The 21952-nt window shown below is 35.9% G+C and overlaps 1 protein-coding gene across 1 annotated transcript in view; it reads left to right on the top strand.

The window, feature by feature from the left end:
• The window catches only part of KIAA0825 (KIAA0825 ortholog), a 391792-nt gene that overhangs the window by 94163 nt on the left and 275677 nt on the right, over window positions 1-21952 (top strand). Inside the window, exon 6 of the mRNA XM_037032449.1 lies at window positions 15924-16085. Coding sequence (XP_036888344.1) covers window positions 15924-16085 — 162 coding nt within the window. The remainder of the gene's footprint in view (window positions 1-15923; window positions 16086-21952) is intronic.

Raw genomic sequence — 21952 nt, 5'->3', positions numbered from 1 at the left:
CTTCCTCACATTAGCAAGGGGGAAATAATTGATAAAATTGAGATTGTTTAGATTATTTGTGAAATGTTATGGAAACTCATCATTTAGGAAATTATGTGAAGAGGGCCAGATTTGCATTGATAATGGGAAGAAAGAAAAACTAATATTTTAAAAATATATTACAGTATTTTTACCTTTTGTACAGTCCTTTGTACATAATTAAATATGTAAAGTTATGCTAAATTACAGATTTCATAAACATGAATCTGAAATTTTTTTCTAGGACACGTGTAGATTTTATGATATCAAATATTTAAGAGTGGAATAAAAGATAAATGAAATGATTGTTAGAAATACATTTTGTTAGGAATGATTTTATTACTTAAAAAATTATCAGAGTAATAAATTTCATTATAAAACTTAAAATATCAAATATGTATTAAGGAGAAAGTAAAGTCATCCCATTTTCTCCCCTCTATTTCCAATTCCTAGGATCACCAATAATATTTACACTTTGTTGAATATTCTAGAATTTTATTATGCACATATAAGAATTAATATATAAATATTATTTTAAAAATGAGATCAGACTAGACATATTGTTCTGCAATGTGCTTTTTTCATTAATATTTCATGACCTCCTCCCATGTCAGTGCAATCTGGTCTGACATTCTTTTCAGCAGCGACATGATCTTCTGTAATATAGATGTGGCCTAATTTATTTGCATGAGGCTAAATTTAAATTGATTTTATTTAGATTTGTTGACTCACTAGATTTAGAAAAATCTTAGTTTTTTCTTTCCAAAAGCAATACATGCCCACTGTTATATACAAATATGTGTGTGTATGTACACATTTTAAGTGTATAAAGTAACAATTGTTAGGTCTCTTTCACCTCTCCACACTTAACTGCTGCACCCTAAATTAATCCCTATTAATGGTTTGGCTTGTACCCTTCCACACTTACGCATGTGCGTGTACTATATACCTACATTCTACAAATTCCTCTGCAATCCTTAAAAACTTACCATATCATAGATCTCTTTTGTATAAATTTTGCCAGTATATACAAAATGGTCTACATTATTCTTTGTGCAGGATATTGTATGATTATATCATTTAAAAAATATTTTATGTATTTTTAGAGAGAGGGGAAGAGAGGGAAAGAAACAGACGTATGTGGTTGCCTCTCTTGTGCCCCCTACTGGGAACCTGGTCCACAACACAAGCATGTACCTTGACTGGGGATCAAACTGGCGACCCTTTGGTCGTAGTCTAGCACTCAATCCACTGAGCTATACCAGCCAGGGCTGATTATATCATTATTTAATTAATTAACTAAGTAACTCCTGTTGATAGATATTAGGACTTTCACAGTTTCATTTCTTTGTATGCTTATGTTAGTATCTTTGAAAGTATTATTCCTAGAAGTGATATTTCTGAGTCAAAGAGTAAGCTAATTTAAATTTTGATGTGTAACTCAGAACTTCCCTCTAAAATCATTATACTCACTGGGTTTTAAATATACTATTCAGAAGCGTGAATATCTGGATTGATGCATGTATTCATTTAGACATCAGTTTGTAATGAATTATTTTCTATGTTAAAATTTCTGTACTAGCCTGCCTTCTCCTGGATTATCCAGTTTATTGCTTTTTTGCCAGATAACCTCTCGTGATGGAAAAAATGGGGCAAAGGGATTGAGTGAAAGAGAGGAACTTAATGCTCAATGTCTTGGAGCTTTGGAGCCAGATGGACTTGACTTTCCACTCCAGCCTTGCCACTGGGTAACTGTGCGACACTGGGCAGGTTGCTTGTCTTCTATGAGTGTCAGCTGTTTAATCTGTAAGATGGAACTGATAACAAAACCTACCTCATGGTATCTAAGTATTACTATTGGTATTATACATCATGTCTGGCACAAACTAAGCACTACTTTGTTATACTATTTAAAACATATACATGTATACATACACATATATAATGTTAAACTGACAAGGTGAGAGTTGCCGTCAGACTTTCATGTGGTGTTCCTAAACACCACTGTGAGACAAAGGGCTACGTATTTGTTATTTTTAAATCAATTTCTCACTTCTCATTTCTCAATTTCTCTTAAAAGTCCTCCACATAATATTCCCTGGAAGTGCTACAGTAACTTTTTTCCAGTTAAAATCAATAGTAGTCACAAAATCGGGCTAAATTAGAATGATAGATGTATCTGGGGGTCTCTCTTGTTTTTCCTCACGACCAACCATCACTGTGTGTGACTGGCTGGCTGAGCTGGCTCCAGCGCTGGTCCCACCCCAGAGCTTCCTGCTTCTAGAGCTAAACGCCTGCTCACTTGGTCCCTTAGATGTTCCACTTCAAACACGGCACGGATAAACCAGAGCTGCTTATTCCCCTGATCCCTGCCCCTCTTCCCCAAATCAGGTTAAGGCCACCAATAACTCCTCAAGCAGAAACTATGACTCGTTTTCCCTGCCTGACCCCCTTCCTTACCATCAAAATGATCATCAGGATTATTTTGCCACACCACCTAAATATTTCCAAGTCTATTTCCTCCTCTCTATTTTTGTCATCAAGGCCCAATTTAGGTCTTTATCACCTCTCATTTGGACCGTTAAAATAGTTTTGTTTTACAGTTGGATTCCTTACCCTTAGTTTTATTTACCTCTAAAGGTAAGTAAAAGGCAGGGTCCTCATCACTGCCAGCATCAAACCCTAGCTATTCAGTATTAGAAGCCAAGCCTCCTTTCACGCGGTACCTGCCTTCTTGAGCCTCATCACGTGCCTCTCCCCAGCTCCTATTTTTCAGCCTCTAGTAACACTGAACTGACAGAAATCCCGTCAGTTCAGTGTTGTGCTCTCTCCTATCTCCTTACCCTCTTCTTCCCTTTTGCCTAATTTCCATTGATCCTTTTTGACAGCTCGTGTGTCATTTCTTCCAGGAAGTTTTATCTGAGCCAGAGCCCCTAGCCCATGCTCCCACTGCATCTCCATATGCCTTTTTCAAAGCTCTTAGCATATTCTATTAAAATAGCTAATTAGGGGCCTGCCTCCCCATATGCACTCTGAGCACCCAAGGGCAAGTATTATTTATTTTCCTCAGCACCCAGTCCACTGCCTAACACACAACAGGAGTTTGATGAATATTTCTTAACTGAATCATTTCCTTCATTTCCTTGAAATAAATCAGTATCTGGAGGTCTAATGTAGTCACCAACTTACTAATTGAGCCCTTACTTTTTAAAAATATTGTGCAAACATTAATGGGGGTAGAAGAACCTTACTTCCCATCTAGTCTGAGAAATAAAATATGAGTATACGAAAGGCTGCTGGGAATTAGGCAGACAAGCGGTTGGGGAGTTCTGAGAAAGTGATCCCAGGAGCCCCCCCAGGAGGTTAGGGGGGCTCCTCTGACTTCTCTGCAGGGTGATCAGGATGAAATGGAACTGTGTTGGTTGCAGATGGGCAGTGTCTGGAGTAACAGAAAGCAGGAAGAAATGAGCAACAGTGTCCACTTTCTGGTGCTTTTCTGTGATGCAAAGTAGAGGATCTGTACAGAATGGAGAGTTCCTTTTGGAGGTGTAAGAGAAAGAAATCCTGGACCTTGTTTCTCAGGTCTCTGGCTTCTCCCATCTCGTCACTCAACCCTGAGTATTGCAACAAGGTGTCTTATTGAGTAGCTCCGACCTACTCTCCTCCACCCATGCTCACCCCCAGCTCAACTCTGGAGCAACTAATTATATTTTTTTATGAAAACCTTTTCTGCAAGCATTTTTTTGAAGTTTGAAATCAATTTGGTGTTTTCAAGTGCCTTCAAATCCAGTACTAAATAGGACTAACCCACAAAGCAATATGAAAGGAAAAAAGTATATAATACCATGTTAAATTATCAAGTAATTTGTAAAAGACTTTAAGTATATAAGGAATTCAGTGAAGGGAAATTTCTGTGTGAGGAAGAGCAAGCTATAGAAACATGATGAAGGATCTGAACTTGAGTTTGTCTTAAAGGATGAGTAGGCCTTGTATAGGTAGGGGGAAAGAAGAAGAGTTTCCTTGCATGTCAGGCATACCAGTGGTGGGGGTTACCATTGGAGACAGTGAGGAGAGCGGAGACCAGCACCTGGGGCCTATTCTATATATTATTGATAAAGACCTTAGCCAGGACTCTTAGCTTGCAAGCAATGTCTTTGTTCCTCTATTTCTCATCTCTGCCTCTTATGTCAAAGAAGGGAAGGGCATTTATTAAAGAAAAATGTGGTAATTCACAGAATGTGGAGTAAACAATTAAACATCTGGAAGAACAGAAACTAGAGGATGTCTGGAGACCTGAGCGACTTGTACTTAGCTTTCAAGCTGTATTTCACCATCTGTTGTTTTGAACTCTCCCTCATGCGATGACTTCATTCTCAGGCCAGTTTCTCCACTCAATAGGGTATGTACCCATGGTAGCCTCCTGTTCACATCCTGACAGCTTCCCTGTTAACCTCTGTTTAAAAAGTCTCAGGGGAGGCCTCTGATTGGCCAAGGGATCAGCTTGTTACTACAATAGAAAAGGGATAGGAGTGCTATGCACACAAAAACTAAGGTGTTAAATAAATGGTCAACTGTGATGATGAGATATGTAGCATAAGGGCAGATTACAAAGAGTCTTGAAACCCACTAGTCTTTGATGTTGAAATTACACATGATGGTTAAAGTTTTTGAGCAGAAAAGTAACTTGAGAGAAGTGTTTCAGGAATAGAACTTGTCCAGTGATATGTGAGATCACCTGAACTGGGAGAGTGATGGGGAGAAACTCCCGAGAAAACCAGTTTTCCCCAAGAGTCCAAGTAAATTTTGATAAGAGTTTATATTAAAGAAAAACCTTAAAATTGAGAACAAGGCTGTGGTTGGGTAGCTCACTTGGTTTGAGCATCATCCCAAAACCCAGGGTGGCAGGTTTGATCCCCAGTCAAGGTGCGTGCAAGAATCAAACAATGAATGCATAAATAAGTGGAACAACAAATCTCTTTCTCTCCCTCTCTAAAAATCAATCAATTAATTAAAAAATTGAGAACAGGATAGCTAGGTGGGAATACACAGAAATAATAGGCAATACAAGGTCTGTCCAGAAGGTATCCAGCCATATAATATGAAAAGTAGAGACATTTATTGAAAAAGATACAAGAAACGTTGTTCATGGGACAATGATGCCTCAGTCCCCTCCAAAGTAGGCACCTTGAGACCTCACACAGTTCTCCCAATTGCCATCAGTTACTGCATCATATTTTCCTGAATCTCAGTGACAGTTTGAAATCTCTTCCCTTTCAAAGGTGATTTTAGTTTTGGAAAAAGCCAGAAGTCACAGGGCACCAGATCTGGGCTATAGTGGGACTGAGTCACCTGGGTGATTTGATGTTTCACAAACAAACTGTACAAGATGTGATGCATGAGAGGGTATATTGTTGGGATGAAACTGCCAATTACCAGTTGCCCATAGCTGCAGGCTTCTGAATCATTCAAATTGTTTTTGCAGAGGAATGGTCAAGCTTAATGCAAAATTTGATGCAGATTCATTGCTCTACTTGTTCAGTCATTTTAAATGTGATGGCCACACAGTACACATGCTCACTCAACGGTGTCTACAGCCCTCACTGACTAATGCAGTGAAGTCATCATTGTTCACACATGCTCATTCCAGTCTACTCTCCTTGGCTGCCAGGTTACATCGATGTCTTCCAAACTGTTCATGTTATAGAAACAGTGGCTGGACTTTTTCCGGACAGACCTTGTAGAGAAATAGTTCTCAGAATGTGATTTCCAAATCAGCAGCAACAGCATCACCTAGAACAGGTCACAAATCTATATTCTCTTCAGGCTCCACCCCAGACTCTGAATCAGAAATTTAGGGGGTGGCCTTGCAATCTGTGTGTGAACTGCTCTCCGGGTAATTCTGATACCTGCTACAGTTTAATACCAGTATAGTGTATTTAAAAAGCTACTTCTGAGTTTTGTGGCCTTGAGTAACTTATCTAACCTCTTCATGCCTTAGAACTAAATATGAATATAGGTGCTTTCCTCATGGAGTTTAGAGGATTAGTGTAAATACATGAAAAGTATTAATAATAGCTTCTGACACATTGTAAGCAATATGTATTTTCTATTATTATCATTGATAGAACTTGTTGTTTGAAAGACAGAGAATAATAAGAGATGATCCCTAATTCTACCTCAAGTGTCTGTATTATTCCAATATGGACCATACAGATTCAGACTATTGGTAGAAATTTCCTCCTGACCCCCAAACTTTGTTCTTCACTTAAAATCTGGTGTCATTGCTGTTTTTCTGAAAGAGTAAGTTTACTTTGTCCTTCACTGGTAAGTAACTTACCTTCTCTGAAACTCAGTTGCTTCATTATGGTTTCACTGAAGATTAGAAATACCATACATAGTTTTTTCCATATAGTGTGTGCTCAGTAAATCATAGCTGTAATTGTTCTTAGTTCCATTTCCTCTTCATCCTCCCTCTCTCCTTTTAACCATGGTTTCTCCCTTCATGTGTCAGTTAGTCTGTGACTTTCTTCCGTGTTCTTCCTATTCTTCTAAAGGCAGAGCTAGCCTTTTCTCTGAAAAGATAAATAGTTGATATTTTAAGCTCTGCAGGGGGAGAAACGCTATAGTGGCCCCCTTTACTACTCAACTCTGCTGTTATATTACAAAACAGTCATAGACAGCATGGAGACAAAGCAAGGTAGCTATGTTCCAATGAAACTTTATTTGTGGACCCTGAAACTTAAATTTCATATAGTTTTCACATCATGAAATATCCTTATTATTTTGAGTTTTTCCATTCCATTTACAAAGAGAAAAACTGGCTTAGCTCACAGACCGCACCAAGGCAGGCTGTGGGCTAGACGGGTCTCACAGGCGCAAGTACCAGCCTCTCACTGCCTTTCTTTTTTTCTCCCTTTCTATCTACTCTTGTTTCACTTTGTTTTTTGCCACAACCCAGCCTCTAACAACACTGGACCCAACATGCAATACAAGTAAACTTTAAAGTATTGGTGTTTATCCAAGTTTTATGTTTTTACTGTAATATAAAAATCAGGCCCTGGCGAGCCTGGCTCAGTTGGTTGGAATGTCATTGACAGAATTGTTGCTTGTTCGATTCCAGGTTAGAGTACATGCCCTGGTTTCTTAAATTTTCATGTAGTTTCTATTTACTTTTTTTTTAGTTAAAAAAATGTGTCCTTGAAACAAGGCATAACAGAACAACAGAGCCCAATATCAACCATTTGTATCAAAACATAATGACAATCAATTCCTGATATTTTCTTCAATTACTGTTTTTATCCATAGACTTTCTTAGCTCTGAATGTTTCTTGTATATTGAACCTAATACATTCTTCTTGCCTGAACTGAAATAGTCAAAGAGGGATAACCACACTCCGAGGAGACAGGGACGGCCGCAGGGAGCTGATGGTGACTGGGGTGAGCTCTCGCCCTTGTTGGTCACCCCACCCTGTTTTCGGATCTCACCCTGAGCCAAAAGCATGTGTGTGTCTGTTGCACGGTGCCTGGTACATTGTAGGCACAAGGCAAATCTTGGTTAAATTAGCAAATGAAACTCACTTAAAAATGCTATTTGTAGCTCATAGGCCTTTTGAGGCAGGACAGTGTAAAATGTAGTATCTGCCACCAAGGTGCTCCAATGTCATACTTGAAGTTTGCAGGAAATATGACTTCTGTGGCTAAATAACTATTTCTTAGGTGAGGAAGGTAGCTAAAAAGGTAAAATTAATTATGAAATTTACCCTATGAAGTGCCATCAACCCTGAGAAATGGCTTCCTACTCTGTTAGAATAATGAGTTCATGAGTACAACTTTCTGGGTGGGTATGAGAGATTTCTATTATCACCATTGCTATCACTTTTCATATTAATTTTGATATACATTGATAGGTATTACAATTTGCCTACCTGTTAAAAATGTAAAGAATATCTTATTCTTTATTTTTTAGTATAAAAAAAGAAAAAATGTTCAATTTCCTTTGAAAGGTTTATGATTCAATTAGAAAATATATCAGGAAGCACACTCAGCAGGTGTCAACTTAAATCCATCTTTTTGATGATACCTTTTTTTATTCCAGTACTAAATTTTTAAAATTAATTTTAACAAGTTATATTAAGAGCTGATAATGTAACCTCTCTCTGTCATAACATATTTCTTTTTTAAAAGATGAATTATTAATACTCAGATACAGCTTTAGACTTTAGTAAAAATGAATGTCAGTTTAAGTTTTTTCTATTGGTTAATTTTTATTTTTTATTTGTAAGTTAATTTTTAGTCATGATAATATTAGAAATAACACATATGATAAAAGATATAATTAACTGAACTCTAGCAAAATTGAGACCAAGAAATGAATATTAGGAAGATATTTCATTAATAATGTGCCATTAGCATACATTACTTAGAATTTAAAACCCATTTTATTATGCTGTACATGTCTTTTTTTATTAAGACATTCCCTGAAAGGGTCAGCATATCTAAGTATTTATAACTGGGAATTAAACCAGCATAAAACAAAAGAAAAGTCAGTTGACAAAAATATTCAGAAATTTGTCCTGGGTACAATTCTCAATTTTGGCTGAATTCAAAAGTAAACTATTCTTTGATTAGCATCTTCAACTAACAGTGACCGCGTCAGGAGTCAAATATCTCTCTCATGTTCTCAGTGAAACAAAACAAAATAAGAAAGGTAGAAAACAGGAGAAGGACATGAGTATTATACCCTTGGCAAATGAGCACGAAGTCTGATCCCTTGTTCATGTAATACTGACAGCTTTTGCCAGAGAAGATGGAATGGAGTGTGGGAGAATTTTGTTATCATTTAGCAATATGTTTAGGTAACATCCAGTTGAATCAGTGTTGGCCTGGGAACCATAAAAGGGTAATAATAGAAGCTGTTTCTTTTCGTTTTTTTCATTGACCCAGAAGAACAGCTTCAAGGTGACTCTGTTGCTCCCCTTTTCAGCCGGTTAGGTTTCTCTTAGATGGTACAGCAAGAATATATTTGCCGTGTGGGCCCCCCCCAAAGGGAACAGCAAAGCTCCCTGTCTTGTGGGGGCTTTTGGTGGGTTGTCAGGGTTTATTCCAAACATGATGGTTCTCTCTGCCCATGTGCCAACCTGTCTTCAGATCACTATTGTTGATCCTTTCTTGGCCTAGAACAGTCAGAGAAAGAAGTTACAGAAAATGCAGATGTAACAAATACTAACAATTCATTCTTTTCTAATAGAATGTTTTGGTTGTCATATACTACTATCAAAACAGTGGCCAGTTGGTACTAATCTGTGTGTTTGTCTAAGTTCGTGAAAGGGTGGAGCATTAGTTATTCCTCATTTTTCCTTAATTTTTTATCCCCTTACCTCAGGCAGGGACTATGTCACGGATGGCAAGAGAGTTAGTTATCTACTTTAAAGTTTTGAGGCCTTTTTATTTTATCGTAGGGGAAGAGTAATAAGGAGATTATAAACCACAAGCTGGACAGGAGATGTTCCTCTTCCATAAGGGGAAGTAGAAATGTCTAGCAGCTGTGGGTTTCCTTGGTGGGTGGGAGGGCTCTGGGGCCTACTTATAAAGTCACGCAGACCGAGGGCAGAGGTCCTTCACCAGACAATAGGACCCTCCAGGTGATCAGTAGGACTCAAAGGATCAGGTAACTTCCTAGAATTACATGCAAAGAATTGTTTTTATGAACATTAATGCATAGACAGGGGATGAGCACACGAAAACAAACCCAGTGCATTGAAGTGGTGGAAGGTCTTGGAGTGTGGCCACCATTCAACTTTACACGCGTTTCATCTCAGAGGTGAAGTTCACTACAGAACAGTAATACTTATTAAAGTAGTTCATGGTGAAACAGGTCTTGGATGTGAGGTTTGTGGTTCTTTCCTCCCCAAATACTTCCTGTTCAATTTGACACACAGTAATTGATGTTAACCCCATTGATATTAGTATTTTCCCGAAGAAGCATGTTAATGACAGGAAGAAAGAGCCAAACAAAGTGAGTTAAAAGCAGTTAGTCTTATCTCTAACACTCAGCAATATGTAACATTTTGAGGTCATTCATTCATGTAGACACTGTGATGCATAGTGGGAACACCATAATGGGGAAAAAGATCTTTGCCTTTCAGGAGATTAATAATAAGAAGAAGAAGAATCTGGAGACATCTCCCAAACTAACAATGAGAATGTGACGCAGTAAGAGCTAAAATGAAGTTATGCGCGGGTTCAAATGGAAGGAGCACGGAGAACAGGAAACTAAACTGGCCTGGGATCTGAGGCAGGCTTCACAGAGGCAGTGTCCAAGTGCTGTGTAGATACCTAACATTTCTGCAGCGCTTACTACTTCTCTGTTACTACTGCAGTATGTGAACTCTGGTGAGCATCATACACTATCAACGCATAGAGAAACAAAGTAGACGTTCAAAGTCACACAGCTAGTAGGGAGCAGTGTCAGGATTTTAACCCGGGCCATGTGGCTCATGATTCTATGTGTTAACTACTCCCCTCCCTCTTGTGCATCAGGTGGTCCATACTGTTCAAAGAGCAGTGTGGCACATAATAAAACGTGGGGGAAACAGCAGTGGGAGAAAGCCAGAGAGTCAGAGGAGTCCAACTTCCATCTTCAAAGAGTTCAATGTTTTCTGACTTCAAGTTCAGATTCTTTAACTTTTATGAGGTTCACTTTCCCCATAGTTCCTTCTTCAGTCTCTGACCACATAGAAGAGGGCTTCTGACACTTATCTGTGGCATATCTAAATTTGTACATCTTCAGCTTGTGCCAGGTTGCATTCTCTCTCAACTTCAAAGATGAACTCTTCATTCTTTGAATCATTTATTCACTCACTCATTTGTCTACTCGGTTTATCTTAAAATTTTACCCTGGCTGTTTTGGGATCTACTTACGAAACTTCCTCAAAAGAAGAAATAATAAATTCAGTTTTGACAACTGAGATGCAAATATATCTTGTCTTAGTTTGACCTCAGATGCTTTCCTCGTCATACAAATTTGAAAAATAATTTACAAAAATAATGCTGAAGAAAGGGTTCGGTGGGGGGGGCGGGGAAGAGCTTCTATTTCTTCCTGGTGTTTATGACAAAAAACAATGCCTACAGGTTGTTCATGATTTTCCAGCTACTAATTAGGCACACACGACAAAGAGGGGTCTTTATAGATGCAAGGGTGTGGTGTTTATATTCTGCTCCTCCCCTTGCTCTTCGCCTCTGTGGAAGAAGATGCTCAAGGAGCGAGGGGCCCCTTCAGGCCACTGCAAAGTCCCGGCAGCGCGCTCCCAAGGCCCACCTGATCTCAGGAAGTGGCCTGAGTACGGGCAAAAGTGCTGCTTATTATTTGTTCCTATGCGGTCCCTCCTGACTTCTTATTGTAATATTGATTAAAAGTTTTCTTTACTGGGACAAATGTATTCCATTTGGATTAGGTCATGAATTTCATCTGGAATAATGAGACTTTCAGGACCTTTTGTGTGTCTCCTCCCTTTCACATCACTTGTCTGGTGGCACCGAGAATACTTCCTCACTGAAACAGATCCTTTTGCATTCAATCATAGGGTGGCTAGAGTTCGTTTTTCTTGGGAAAACAAAAATGGGCGCCTTTTATCCTATTATACTGATCCACCAGCCTCAGATTATCTGATTTCCTAGCTTCTCATTTTTCTCCTGTATCTTAATGCTATTATTAACAAGAATTCTGTTGCTAATGGTTTTGAAAAATAATATGTGTGCTTTTAGCCACTACCTTTATTTTTATGGTTTGTCTGATTTAGCTGGACTTTGATAATTATTCCAAATGCTGCTTTGTTGTGGATCAAATGTGAGGAGTCCTAATGTCCTTCTAGATTTATTTTCACTGACCTTAATTTTGCTATATGAGAATGGAATTAGTATTTTAACTTTTAATTACTGGGTGAGGTACAGCTCTAAGTGTAGTTTTTATTTAAAAAACTACAGCTCTAAGTCTGTAGTTTATATCACTTTTTAAAGAGTTTTTATTTTCTATGTAATATAGCCTATATTCTTTAATATTGGTCTCTCCCCCCCCCGCCCCATCTAGCTTTATTTATTTATTTTTTACTTTACAACAATAGTTCTATGATTATCTGTGCGTATTTTTTCATGGTGAAAAATTTTAAAGGTATAATCAGAAGAAAGATCCTCTTAATTTTTCTGAGAAAATCTTCGATGTTAATAGATGTATTAATAAATGTATTCTTTGGTCAAAAAGTTTGAGAAACATTTTTTTAAATTTTTACATTATTGTAGAAGTAAATAGACTTTATTATGTTAATTTGAATTGGAAATCACATTTAGGATTATTTAGTATGTAGTAGTTTCCAAACCTATTTGACCATAAATGCTTTTCAAATGATAATCGATTCGAGAAGTGTCTTGTAACAGGACAGACATTAGTCCCTGAGTACAGCACAAAAATAAGTAACTTTTATCATAAGCCTATCATGAAGAAAAATTTAAATTGTGTTTAAATACTTTAAATAATAGGAAAGCAGAGAGTTTTAGAAAAAATTTATTAAAATTATATAGAGGGAAAATCCCTTTATCTAGTTATTATTTACATGGATTTTTCATTGTTAGTTGATGGTAAATTAAAGTCTTACTCTAAAATTCAAATTTAATTTTTTTCTTTATGTAGGATTTAGGAGAAATTTGTACTTCCTAAGAATCATAGAGCTTGTCTTATATAAGGTAACAATCATTATTTTAGAAATTTTATAGCAACGATTGATGGCCAGCTAATCATAGTTGCCTGTGTATAAACATGTATGTCCATAATTTCTTGAAGCAAAATAGTTTGATAGTGATAAAAACAAAAATAAACAAACAAAAAACAACAAACAGATAAAGACAAGATTGGCTTAAAGGGCCGATTTATTATATCCAGATACCATTTTCTGGAAAGGTGACTTAGAGGAGAACAACAAACAGTATCTTGAAAGAAGAGAAAGAGATTAATTTAGTGAAAGTGATTTCTACTGTGGAAACTTTCCTTATTTGTTAACAGTGAAGAGTCCGAAGAACAGAGAACTAGAAATGTTTAGGTGATTGGAAAACATGAGCTAAGATATGATGATTAGAACACTAGTCCTGTGAGATACTGCGGGGAAATACGACAGATAAATTTGTGAAATGCTATTTCATCCTTTGAGTTTAATTTAGCTTTAATTGAACCCTCACAAAACGAGTTTATCACAGAAGTATTTTCCCCATAAATTAAGAACCCTTACAGTACCCCTTGGGAGAACACTGAGCTAAAAGTAATCGGAAATAATGACTACTAATTAATGGACCTCTACCACTGCCACTGTTTCTTTGGGACAAAAATAATGAGATTTAGGTCATATGTATTATTTGGTTCTCTTTCATTGTTAAATTAAAAAGATGCATTGAATTGAAATGAATTTATCTTTCAATGTTGTTAAATTTATGAAATAAATATAAATAAATATAAGATATAAGAAATATAAGATCTTTCTAAATCCAGGTCATGTAGGTAAGACCTCTTCAGGTAGAATCTTCAGACCTTATATAATTTTTAAACAAGTGGTACTGTCAGATGAGAGCATTTCTGACTCAAAGATTTTTTTTTTTAAGGGAGAGCGTAACTTTTTTGCTTAATTTATAAAGGTGAACAATACTTCTAATTTAGAATTGATCAACACAAAACCTTTTTAAAAGTTATTTTTTTGTTTAATTACAGCTGTCTGCATTTACCCCCCCCCCCCACCAACTCTCCCTACCACCTCAGCCATCCCCACCTCCCTTCCTAGCTTCCACACCCCTCCTTGGTTTTGTCCATTTGTCCTTTATAGTTGTTCCTGAAAACCCTTCCCCTCTTCCCCCCATTACCCCCTCCCACCCCGCTCCGGTTACTGTCAGATTGTTCTTAATTTCAATGTCTCTAAAACGTTCTTAAGTATGTTTAATTTTCAGTCAAACTACCAAAGTATTAGGACATATTCTTAGTCTTTGAAAATGTCCAGTTCAAAACATTCAGTCCTAAAAGCAACATCTTTAAAATTCAAAAGGCTAAACCAGCCCTTTTATCTATATGAGCAAAGCTTAAAAGAAATCAAGCAGACCAAGTAAGAATCAAGCAACGGCTAAATGAATCATAATGTATTTTTTCTCTTTTCTCATGATTCTAATGGCAAAACCGTAGGTGTATGTATGGGCTGTATGTGTTTGTGTTCTCTGGCTTGCCTACGGAGACGGGGAGGTGAGTAGGGCTGTTTCGAAATAGACTTTGTATGTAGGATTAACATCAGTTTACAGATGAAACAGTTTTTGACAGGTTTCTCTCATCTTATCTGCAAAGATACCAGGACAGTTTTGGTCCTTGGTGAAAACTGTGTCAAATGATTACAAGTTTGTTGCAGATATTTTAAAGTTCATGAATTACCCATAAAATTGCCACATTACTGGAACCTTCCCTCTGAGTCTATGTGATGAAAGTAATCTATTTTTACATGGAATCACCAAACCTTACATCATTTCTAGGTAGCACTCTTTAATTTTTTTCTCTCCAAAAGAACTTTGTGCTCATTTTATAAGATTATACAAATTTTTTGATTTGTAATTAAGCCTCAAAAAACTTCTGAAATATGTGTTTTAAGAAGTGGCAATAATTTTTTACATCTTTGAAAGCTTGGTCAAAGGTGACATTTGGTGATATCAGTCCTTCTCCATTCTGTTGAAGATATTTTTCTATCATATTAAAATAGTAGTGTGACTTGATACGTAGCACAATTATAAAAGGAAAATAATGAACTTTTATCTTAAATTATTTTGTTCTTGTGAAAGCAACAGATGTCACAATTATTTATACAGCTAATTTTTTAAAACATGGTTTCATGAATTATATAGTCTAGATTCAACAACTAAGGTAATTTGCTTGTTTTTAGTGATATAGTAACAACACTTCTAAGGTCTTGAAGACTTGTATCCTTTATGTAGTCTTTAAAAATTTTTTGGTTTAATTTCAGAGTTACAAAAAATATTCAGATCCCTCAAATGTTAATATTTTGCCACATTTCCACATTTGCATTCTTTCTCTTAAAACTGTTTTTTCCCCTAAACTGAGAACAGGTTATGTACATTTACCTTAATATACTTCCATATGTATTTCTTAAATGTAGGGCATTCTCTTTCATAACCACAGTATAGTTATGTAAATCAGAAAATTAAGTCATGCAATAATAGCATGGAATTATAGACTGTACGCAGATTTCATCAAATTACCCCAATAGAGTCCTATATAATAAAATAAAATAGTGATTGAGTATTAATTTCAGTTGTCATGTCTTTTTAGACTTCTTCTGTTTACTAAACCTTTGTTGTATTCAAACTTGGTTGTGGGAGAAGGCACAGTGTTCCCACCTACGCCTCCATCCTGGCGGAAGTCTAGACTTCTGAACAGAATATTTGTCTAGTCAAAATCTAGTCTTCGTGTTTCTGGACACAATATTTTTAGAGAATATAGATCAGCTATTTTGTAAAATGCCCATCAATTTGGATTTGTCTTATATTTCCTTGTGACTAGATTAAAGTTGTGCCGGACTTTTAAAAAAAAGTAGAATTGTATATAATTTCACAATAACAAATCATATTTGTATTTATAGCTCTGAGGATAAATATAACTATTTGTCATATTTGCATTAAAGAGAATACTGATCTCCAGCATCTCAGAAGAAAAGACTCTCCTAGGAAATTTTATGTGTACTTGTATTTCCTCAAGAACAAACTTGGGTTATTTATTGAGGATCTTGTTAGTTTTCATGGTTTATGGAATCACATAGATCATTATAGTATTTACTAAACAAACAAATACAATGTATATTGATCTTTTTTTTTCACAGTTAATCCTGAATGCCCACAGAAAGAAAGAAACTTTCTCCTTTCCTTAAATGAACTTGAATTCTTATCACAGCTCATAAAATCCCTTTTGGAGCTGGAAAAAAATGTTCAAGAATTGTTTGAAGAAATGTTTTTGTCACTCAAGATACTCAGGAATAACTCAGGTAACATGCCCTTTTGTTTAAATTTGTTTAAATCTATCATTCTCTCTACCTTTACTTCCTGCCACTGAATCTATATCATTACTTAACAAAAATACATTATATAATTATTTCTTTTTTAAAAATGTATTTTATTGATCATGCCATTACAGTTGTCCCATTTGCCCCCCTTCATCCCCCTCCACCCTGCACATCTCCTCCCTCGTTCCCCGCCTTTAGTTCATGTCCATGTGTCACACGTTCTTTAGCTTCTACATTTCCCATACTAGTCTTGCCCTCCCCCTTCTTTAAATAAATTCAAAGTCTGAGAGAAACATTAAGTAAAGAAAATTCTATTAACATAGAATTACATTTTTTCCTTTATGAATAATTGGCAAATTCCATAATTCTAGTTGGCAAAGCATCATAAGTCAATTCTAAATAACTGTCTTTAACAAAAATCAGATCATTTTTTTTCACTTCAAAGAAATACAGCCTGGCCTATGAACAAAATTAAGCAGACCTGATGGTCCAGTAGCTCCTCTTCTGCTTCTAGCAGCTGGGTGGATGACCTTGAGCAAAATATTTTGTTTCCTTAGACCTCAGTTTTCTCAACTTCACGATGATGGTATAGATCTAAATTAATTTTCTCTTTGCTGTCTTTTACAGTTAGATGCTTTAGATTCCAATATGTTATGTAGGGCCATGGGAATTGAATGATATACTGTATGTAAATTATTTAAAAGAATGTGTAGCATATCATAAACTATAAGTGTGTTGTTCCAATAATAATTAGAATGATAGAATGTTACTTTGATTTTAGTCCTCACAAAATCTTTTTGAAGAAAGCTGTGCCATGTGTGTTGGGATAATGTTTCTAAAATTAAAGGTAGAATTCAAAGCCATAATTGTTAAGATATTGTATTCCTTGTAATATTTATACTTATGCAGATCTTCATTTCTATCAGAATGAATGATACAAAATTCTCTTTTACATAACCATATATTATTTTTAGGAGGAAAAATAGTGGTTACATTTGTGAAACAAATTTATGCAAGCAAGTGAATCTGAAAATTTCAAAGCTAGTATCTTAGTAAGGAATTATATTTAATTTAATATATTTACTTTTGTATTTTTTATTTACTTTTCCTGGGTAAATAAAAATGTTAGAGGGTTAGAATTTGTTTGTTTTATACTGAGCATACCTTACTGGCCTTTTATGTTTTAGGTTAAGTTTACATAGTATTAAATTGTAAAGTAAATACTGTAGATCACTTTTCCAAATTTAGAGATAATTTAAATAAAAATGAAGGTGGATTAATGATTTCAAAAACAATAAAACAGTGGGAAAATAGTAAATATATAAGACATGAAATATGAAAGTTAAAAGACAATGAAAAGCAGATTTAATTAGGAGATAATGTGGGCTGTAGAGGGTCTTCTAGATGGAATTCACTGGGTTAAATCTGAGTAGAGAAATATGCCATCCTATTTTTTGATTAACATGTTGCTCCCTGGATAAGTTGGCACTGGGTGGGTACTCATCCATCATACCTGGCTAAGATTTGACATCCCTCATTCACATCTCTAGCAGATCTTTCCTGAGGTATGGATGAAGAAACAAAGAAATTCCAGTAAGTCTATACCCTCACCCATTTGGACTCATCTTGTATGGGTCCTAGGCCAGGCCCTAGAGAAATGAAGTCATTTCTGAGAATTTTATTCCTCTTAAAAGCAATGCAAATTCATAATTATAATTGTGTTAGAGAGATATTATAAAAATATAAAACTGAAGGCCCTGGCTGGTGTAGCTCAGTGGATTGAGCGCGGGCCTGCGAACCACATGATCGAGGTTCGATTCCCAGTCAGGGCACATGCCTAGGTTGCAGGCCAGGTCCTGGTTCCTGGCGGGGGACACACGAGAGGCAAACATACATTGATATTTCTCTCTTTCTCTTTCTTTCTCTCTCTCTCTCTCTCTCCCCTTCCCGTCCCCTCTAAGATAAATAAATAAAAATACTTAAAAAAAAAAAACTGAGATAGCCAAGGATTGAAGCAAAGGCTTGACATGGTGATTTCAGAAAAAAAGAGAAGAAAAACCGAAATAACTTATTAGAATAAGATTAAGTAACACTGAGATTTGGCCAATGCTGCATATTCCAGAACAATAGTTGCCATTACTGAATAAAATCAACACAGCAAGTATTTAATTATGCCACAATATACTGTCTCATTCATCATATCATCATAAAAGCAGCATGGCAGATAAAAGGAACTTCAATATCACATTAATAGTAGGGTACTATAGAAACATGTTTGTGGATTATCAACATAGTGTAAAAGGAATTTTGAAGGTATAGGAAATGTCTAAGTACTAGAATATCCTATTGCGATGCATATCTTCTTTATTGTTAAAACTTATAGTTTTTGTACAAAGCCAGGATTGATTTAATCTGACATAACTTTATACCTCCCTGCAAAGAAACATGTTGAGGGAAGTGGTCAAGGAAAATCTTAAATTTTTTATTCCAAGTAAGTGAAGCCAATCAATTCTTATCAAAAGCTTTGTTTCTTTAATCTAGAAGAAAATACCCCCTTGAAATAGATGATTAAAGAAACCAAATGTACCTTAAGTTATCCTTATAGTTAATCTTTTGCTTAAAAAATCTTGTGTGGGACAGAATGGGGGGGAAAAGATCAAATCATCTGGTTTCCTCTGTATTTATTTTGATTGGAGCATATTTTGCTAATAAAGATCTTGGAAAGAGTTGCCTACTCTGTCTGTGTAACCAAAGCAATGTGATGAAAAGTGAGGTTTTTTTTTATTATCCAGATGTTTTAAAAATATCCAGGTGCTTAATATCATATAGAGAAAATATAAAGATGCTTAACCAAATAATTTATTTTTTACTTTAAAGTTCCCTACTGTATCTTCAAGTTAGTTAAATTGGCACTATTCTTAGTAATTTAATATGATGCAAGAGATACTATAGAGACACAAATATTTTTGAGAAAGAAATGATATTTAATCATTGTATTTATTTGCTTTTGAGGGGGTCATAATTTGATGGTTTTCTATTTTGGTCATTTCAGAAAGTGACAGAATGTTATTTGACTGTTATGGTGCCCTACTATATTTCTTTTGGGTGATTATATCTTATGGAGTAGCGTCAGATTTGATTTATGGGGCACTTGTAATGCTCCTTCAGAATAAAGTTGCTCTTCGGCAGTTCCTCCAATTTTCCAAAGGTGGCACCTGAGATTTGTCTAAACCAGGAGGTTTCTTGGCCCTCATTTTTCTGTAGCCCCAGCAATGACAAAGAGCCATGGCTGCTTCAATTGGATGTAAGAAGATCACTTAGGGTTTGTCTCAGAAGAATCAAAGATTTCAGATCTTCTGAAAGATTGTTTGTACTCTTAGGGGGTCTTAAGAGGGGTCAAATGGCTTCTAAGAGTTCCTTAGCTAGATGGTTAAGGGATTGTATTAGGGAGGCGTATGTAGTTAAGGTAAAGAGGCTCCTAGGGTTTGTAAAGCTCATTACACTAGGACTTTAGCTGTTTCTTGGGCAGAGAGGTCGAAGGCTTCCACATTGGAAATTTGCAAGGTGGCCACCTGGGTTTCTCTTCATACTTTTTCATAGTATTATCTCTTGGATGTAGTCTCTTCTACAGATTCAGCTTTTGGTGGGAGGTTGCTTGTGAGCCAGAAAAGAACAGTGAAGAAAAGAAAGACTTGTAGTTCCCACTTAGAGCTACCAACAAGGCAAGTTGCTTTGTAGTGCGCACAATGGGAGCCTATGAAGACCAATTTGGGTGTGAAAGTGGATGTCACAGGGAAGTACTGCCAACCTCTACTCTCTATGAAAGAAAGTGACAGTGTGGGACTAACCAGATGTGTAAAATGAACCACAGTGAACTCTGTGGGGGGAGGCTGTTTGGCAGCTAGCATTCCTGTGACCGTCTGCACTCTACTGAGGTGCTTAATCTGGGCATATTTTTAAAGAAACCAGTGTTGATTACATGCAAATAGCCTATGTTTTAGAGCCTTGAGCCCAAAATGGGCTACCTTCTCTGGACAATGCTTGTAGGTGTATAGATTTTCAATATATTTTAAATAGGTGAAAAATTTGTTAAATGTTTGCAGAGCTTATAAAGTTTGACAATGTGGAATTTTGAAATTGAACATTTTGAATTCCAAACAAATGCAAACTTCCACAATTTGTTAAAACCTGAAGTATCAGATATCTTACTAGTTTAGATTCAGTGTTACTAATCCTGCCTTAAAACGATCCCTTTTGCTTCTCTAAGTAGCATTAAAGTTTTTTTAAAGTCTTTTAAAAAATTTTTTGGAGGGAGACTATATTATAAAGGTTATCAGAATTATTTGATAATTTATGTTCAGTCTTACTAGAGAATTGCTCACCAGCAAGAAAAGGCTTGGGAAGCTTATTTTTTTTATTTACTAATCTTGAAAATAGGCAGATGGGTTATATAAATATCAAAGCACATTACTTTGAGTGAATAAGCATATTGTATTTGGGAGTGCAATGGTAAATATAAGATAATTAGCTTTTTCATAAATCTTAAATTATATCTACACAATGGCAGATAGTTATTTCTGGAAATGGTTCTGCAAGCTTACACTTCAAACTAGTGTTATTTTTCCGGAGTAAATACCTCTTAAATTAGCTGGTTTTGTGAGCTGTGTATAGAAAAGTAAAGCGACATTAAGAATCCAGCTGTTGTTCCTTCATGTCGTTAACTTGATCTCTACTATTTTTTCTTCTTTAAGAAGTGTTTTTTGAGGCCCTGGCTGGTGTAGCTCAGTGGATTGAGCACAGGCCGAGGGCCAAAGCATCGCCAGTTTGATTCCCAGTCAGGGCAGGGAATTGGGTTGCAGGCCAGGTCCCCAGTATGGGGTTTGCTAGAGGCAACCATACATTGATGTTTCACTCCCTCTCTCTGTCCCTCCCTTCCCTATCTCTCTAAAACTAAATAAATAAAATCTTAAAAAAAAGAAAAATGTTTTTTCAATAGTAGCTCCACGTATAGTAAAACATTTAAATAGAACAGAAGAGTATATGGTGACAGTTATGTCTTTTTCTATTCCAATTCTCTAGTTTTGCTTTCCAGAAGCAACTACTTCCATATATATATATATATTTGTAGGTTAAAATAACACAAAACCTTGACATAATATGCAGAGTTTTTCATTATTAACACGTATGCAGAAACACCTTATTCTTTCTAATAGCTGAAAAGGTTTCCATTGGTGAACCTAACAAGGTACTCATTGATAGACAATTAGGATTCTTTCTTCCTGAACAATGATGTGGCAGATTTTCTTGAACTGTGTCTTAATATGTGCACACGCATTTCTAAATGGTTAATTTTTAAAATGAAATTGCCAAGTAAAAAGTTATGGTCATTGAGAAAATGAAAAGATTAGCCATAGACAGAAAAAATATTTGCAAAAACACATATTAGATAAAAGACTTGTATCCAAAATATATTTAAAAACTTCTAAAATTCAACAAGAGAACAAAAAACTCAATTAAAAAATGAGCAAAAGATTTGAACAGACACCTCAGCAAAGAAGATATACAGATGGCAAATAAGCATATGAAAAGATGCTCAACATCATATGTCATCAGGGAAATGCAAATTAAAACAAGGAGATAGCACTAACATTTGAAACAGTAACAGCACCAGTTCTGGCAAGGACGTGAAGCAACAGGAACTCCCGCTCATTGCTGATAGGAGTGTAAAATAGTACAGCCTCTTTGGAAGGCAACTTGGTTGTATCTTACAAAGCTAAACAGTGTCTTGTACTGTTTACCTAGGGAATTATAATTCCCTAGGTAAATTTGATAAACTTTGGTACATCAAT

This window comes from Sturnira hondurensis, unplaced genomic scaffold (assembly GCF_014824575.4).
Source record: "Sturnira hondurensis isolate 20B ecotype Veracruz unplaced genomic scaffold, ASM1482457v3 Scaffold0021354, whole genome shotgun sequence".
Classification (NCBI taxonomy): domain Eukaryota; kingdom Metazoa; phylum Chordata; class Mammalia; order Chiroptera; family Phyllostomidae; genus Sturnira; species Sturnira hondurensis.
This window is presented reverse-complemented; position numbering and strand designations above follow the sequence as displayed.